Genomic DNA, 4,428 nt, shown 5'->3' with positions numbered 1-4,428 from the left:
ATTATTGTAGTTGAAAAATGATAATAAAGCATTTTAAAATGTTTAAAATGTTTATAGAAAATGTGATGACCTTGTAGTTAAAAATGTTAACCGAGCGTTTGAACAATATTTAAAATGTGTATAGATTGTTTTGACCATGTACTCAAAAAATGTTGAACTTCTATTTAAAAAATGTTGAGTGTGTTTTAGAAAAATGTTTTTGATATATACGAAAAATGTAGAATGAAAGCCAAAAGAAAAAAGAGGAAAAACAATTAAAACCGAAAAGGAAACAAAATAAAAATGAAAAATGAAAAATAAAACCAAGGAAACAAGTGGAAAAAGAATGGGAAGTACTGAAACCAATAAAGAAACAAAAAATAACAAGAAAGAAACAAAGAAACAAAGAAAACAAAAAACCGATGAATATTGTGAAAGTAACGAAGATAACAAATGAAGAAAGAAATAAAATAGATAATCCCTGAAAACCAGGAATAAAACAAATAAAACCGGTGAAAAAACAAAAAAAAACTCAGAAAACTGGTGAAAAAACAAAAGAAACTCAGAAAACCGGTGAAGAAACAATAAATCAGAAGAGAAAAAAGGATTCGAACCAGCGAAGCGATCGTTCGCTCGCGAGCGTCGCATGCCAGCGATCGAATATAAAAATAAATGGGTCGGCCCAGTTTGTATGCGCATATTCACCGCCCGTGCTCCGGCTTTAAAATGATTAGCATGTGGCCGTGGTCATTTGAGAAAGCCTGCAAATGCTTCTGTTTCGAGAAATCAACTACGAGGTCCGGGCTACCTCTGATGCCGGCCCATGAGCGGACGCAGATGACCACCGAAGCCCTTTAAGCCCAAATAAATTTCTACCTCTTCTTCCTCGCCTTGCTGCCGTATGCCCCCGTGCCATTCCGGTCCGTCTCGTCGCTCGATACTCGTCTCCCTCCACAGAAAGGCTAATGGCGACCGCCATGCGGAGCGCCCGCCTCCTACGGCTCGGCTTCTGTCACGTCCCTTCTCTTCTCTTCCGAGGGCCCCTGTTCCCCTCCCCGAGCCCGGGCCTGGGCCTGGGCCTGGGCCTGAGCGTTGCCAGGGTCGGGTTGGTCCATCTCCGATGCTCGGCGGCCGAGGCCGGCGACGGCAGGGGTAAGAAGGTGTCAGCGCGACTAGCACTGGCACAGCAGGTGATGCGCGACGCCGAGGAGCGCGCGGCCTCAGCCGGCTCTGATCCCGCCCCCAAGATCACCATGGGTAACTCATCCCAACCGCCCTAATTTGCCCCATTGTTGTAGTACTACTATCATTGGTACATAAATCCGAATTGATTGCTCATGCTTTAGAAATGGAGTAGTAAGTAGCGCTTTTCAAATATTAGGAAATAGCCTGTATTGAGATTTAGACTTTTAAAGTTGTAGCTTATGACTAGGAACATAGAAGATGGGGATCACGAGGTGCCATATTTGCTAAGGAGGATTGTGATGCCTTTGCAGTAACGATGCTATTTATAGAGTGAGAAATGTGCATCTGATTTGGGTCCTAAGTCCATTCTACCTAGCCGTCTGCCTCTACGGAGTTGCCCCTCCTGATTGCTCGTTCAAGTGTATGTGTATCTGCTACTTATGCATACATTTCATGCTAAGGACATCGTTCTACTGGCATTTTCGTAGCACAAAAGAATTTGTAAGCTGGCGGTGTGGTGAATGCTAGCTATGAAGTTGATTTGTTTGCTTGCTCTGTTGCCAATCTGCTTTTATTAAGCAGAAACTGGTACTGTGGAAACCAAGTTAATTAAGCTTGAGAAGTAGCTAGCTTGCTTGCCTTACAGCTTGAAGCGAAGAAAAAGAAAGTAAATATTAGGTACAGATATGAGGTAATAATGAGCTTTTGGTTAGTAAATTGCTTTATCTAACCTGTAAGTTCATGTAAGAGGTAATGGAACATCTGGTCTGATTGTTGCAAGTTGCAAGTAAAATGCATATTCTTGTCACGGCTTGTTGCAGGTATTTGACTATGAACTGGAAGAAGGAAAATAGTTTGAAGAATTCGCTAAACTGCGATCATATATATAGCATACCTTACAAGTATTTATGTCAACAGTCAGTAGCGGAGCTACAACAAAAAACCAGGGCAGGCCAATCTAAGCTTTCACTCGTACATAGGCATTGTTTTTGCTCACCAACTAGGCTATTATACATATGTTTTGGATTGAGCGGGCCATGGCACAGTTTAGCCCTCACATAGCTCCCCCAGTGTCAACAGTATTAGTTCTGCATTCTGTATCCCAGTGACATTTCTAAACGTTTGATTCCTGATGACTATGTATCCAACCGTTACGTGGGTTGCCAGCTGGTCTAAAGTAACCCACTTTATGTGTGCAGATCATGTTACTGTTAGCTTTGCAAGAAGTGGGGGCGCGGGTGGTCAGAATGTTAACAAAGGTTTGCTGTCTGTACATTCTCCTTATTTATCACTGCATTGCCTAGTACTCCCTCCGTCACAAAATAAGTTGAGTCACTTATTTTGTGACAGAGGGAGTATATCTGAATTGTTGTTGGTTCAGCATTGTGAAACTAATGACTGGTCTGTTTTGTTGAACAATTCCAATTCAGCAGTAGCACGTTTTGTTTCATCACTTGTCATGTTCAAATAATTGCTGTTGGCCCATTGATGGGGTGTTTTATCTTAGGGATCACCTTGTCCTAGGATGGGGTGAGTCCATCATTGGATGGTCCATTAAATTTGCCAAATGTATTCCATTTGTCAAACCAAACAACTGGGTCGGATTCAGAGCTAGGATGGTTCCGTCCATTAACCATCCAGTCCCTCAAACCAGATTCTCCATTTCTTTATATTAAGGATGTCCAGATAGTGATTACTTAAGGATGTTGATGTTACCACTTCACGCTAAAATGTGTACCACTATTTTGCAGTTAATACAAAGGTTGACATGCGGTTCAATGTTGAGAAAGCTCATTGGCTCGGAGAGAGGATTAAGGAACGGATATTGCAAACGGTTTGAAAACCTTAATTTACACATCTTATCTGTTTATGTTGCTATCATGTCTTCTGTATTATGTTGTCTACCTTTAATGGATGCATCATATTATCTGCTTTCTCTTGTATGCATTTTTGTGTTATATTTCATATTTAGAGAGGTCGTTACAATTTAAATTTCTGTACGCCCAGGAAAAGAACAGGATAAATAAGGATGGTGAACTTGTGATGTCTTCTACGAAAACTAGGACACAGAAGTAAATATCACTTAGCTATTTCTTTTTGTTGTCTTATTTGGACAGCAATTGACATGTTTATCACCTTAGGGGCAATATTGAAGATGCTTTGCAGAAAATACAGGTACACCTCATCCATTTCAAATCTTTGTCTAGAAGCAATTCGCATAGCATAGGGTCCATATTGCTGTTGCCCCTTTTCCATATAGCGTACTCATTAAATATTTGATAACAGGCGATCATTGATGCTGCATCATATGTTCCCCCACCGCCTTCAGAAGAGCAAAAGAAGAAAATTGAAAAAATGTAAGCTGCTTTCTGGCCATTTGCTTCCTTCAAATTTATTTAGGCACCAATACTCCACACAAGTAGCAACTGATGAGCTAATCTTAACTGAGCTAGCTCTTTTGTTTATATAAGTGCAAGTCATTTAAGGAAATTGTAAAAGGTGTCATGTAGTGTAGATATCGTTACCCGCAAAAAAAAAGTGTAGATATCGTTGAAACCTTCTGTACATGTATACTCTAAGGGGATGCTTGGTTCACTTGCTATTTGCTGAGTATACTTGATTTGAAGCCACAACTTGCCACAGCTCACTTAGGCGAGTTTGACTTTCTTTAGGCTGTTGTTTCGCTTGTTGCCACACTCGGTGGTGGAGCGTCAACCACACCAAAGACCGGGCTAGTTGCTGAACTAATGGGCCAAAGCAACACACGAGCCACAAAACCAAGCAGTAGATCACGGGCCATAGCACTAAATTGGCCATATATGGGAAACCCTGCCAGGGCCCAGTTTGGTCTCCACGATGCTCCGCCCCTGGCCATACTTGTAGGGTGCCATCCGTTCCTAGCCTTGTATCATGTCCTGCCTATTAGGGCATGTGCAACAGTATCTAGTCAGCCATCTGTAAGGGGTGCCACGTTGGAATTTTAGTGATGTGAGAAAAGAGAAAGTAGAGAGAAATAGTTTGTCTCTACAGACGGTCTGTAGGATTTTTTCAGACAACTTACAGACGGTGATTTTGCCATTGTATGGACATTGTCTAAAAAATAGACAAGTTACAGAACAAACTGCTGTATGTGTTGTCTGGAGTGGTATTGTAGACACCATCTGTCTAAACCAATGTTCATGCCATGGGTACAGTTCCTTAGCCTCGTGTCATTTCTGATCTGTGCGAAAACCTGCCACGCACCAACACTTGTGGTAGATGATT

General features: G+C 41.6%; 1 protein-coding gene across 1 annotated transcript; it reads left to right on the top strand.

Annotated features, from left to right (window-relative positions):
* The first annotated feature begins 878 nt into the window (after positions 1–878).
* LOC119343174 (peptidyl-tRNA hydrolase ICT1, mitochondrial-like) lies at positions 879–3,551 on the top strand. Its single transcript, XM_037614299.1, has 6 exons — positions 879–1,236; positions 2,364–2,423; positions 2,916–2,998; positions 3,172–3,236; positions 3,306–3,339; positions 3,451–3,551. The coding sequence occupies exons 1-6, from the start codon at positions 945–947 to the stop codon at positions 3,523–3,525; spliced, it is 609 nt and encodes a 202-aa protein (XP_037470196.1). The 5' UTR covers positions 879–944; the 3' UTR covers positions 3,526–3,551.
* Positions 3,552–4,428: the final 877 nt, after the last annotated feature.

Source organism: Triticum dicoccoides, unplaced genomic scaffold, assembly GCF_002162155.2.
Source record: "Triticum dicoccoides isolate Atlit2015 ecotype Zavitan unplaced genomic scaffold, WEW_v2.0 scaffold117666, whole genome shotgun sequence".
Taxonomy (NCBI): Eukaryota; Viridiplantae; Streptophyta; class Magnoliopsida; order Poales; family Poaceae; genus Triticum; species Triticum dicoccoides.
This window is presented reverse-complemented; position numbering and strand designations above follow the sequence as displayed.

Coding starts and splice junctions, on each gene's coding strand:
- LOC119343174 (XM_037614299.1), top strand. CDS start 945: ATGGCGACCGCCATGCGGAGCGCCCGCCTCCTACGGCTCGGCTTCTGT. Junction 1,237..2,363: donor CGCCCCCAAGATCACCATGG/GTAACTCATCCC, acceptor TTATGTGTGCAG/ATCATGTTACTGTTAGCTTT. Junction 3,340..3,450: donor ATGCTTTGCAGAAAATACAG/GTACACCTCATC, acceptor ATTTGATAACAG/GCGATCATTGATGCTGCATC.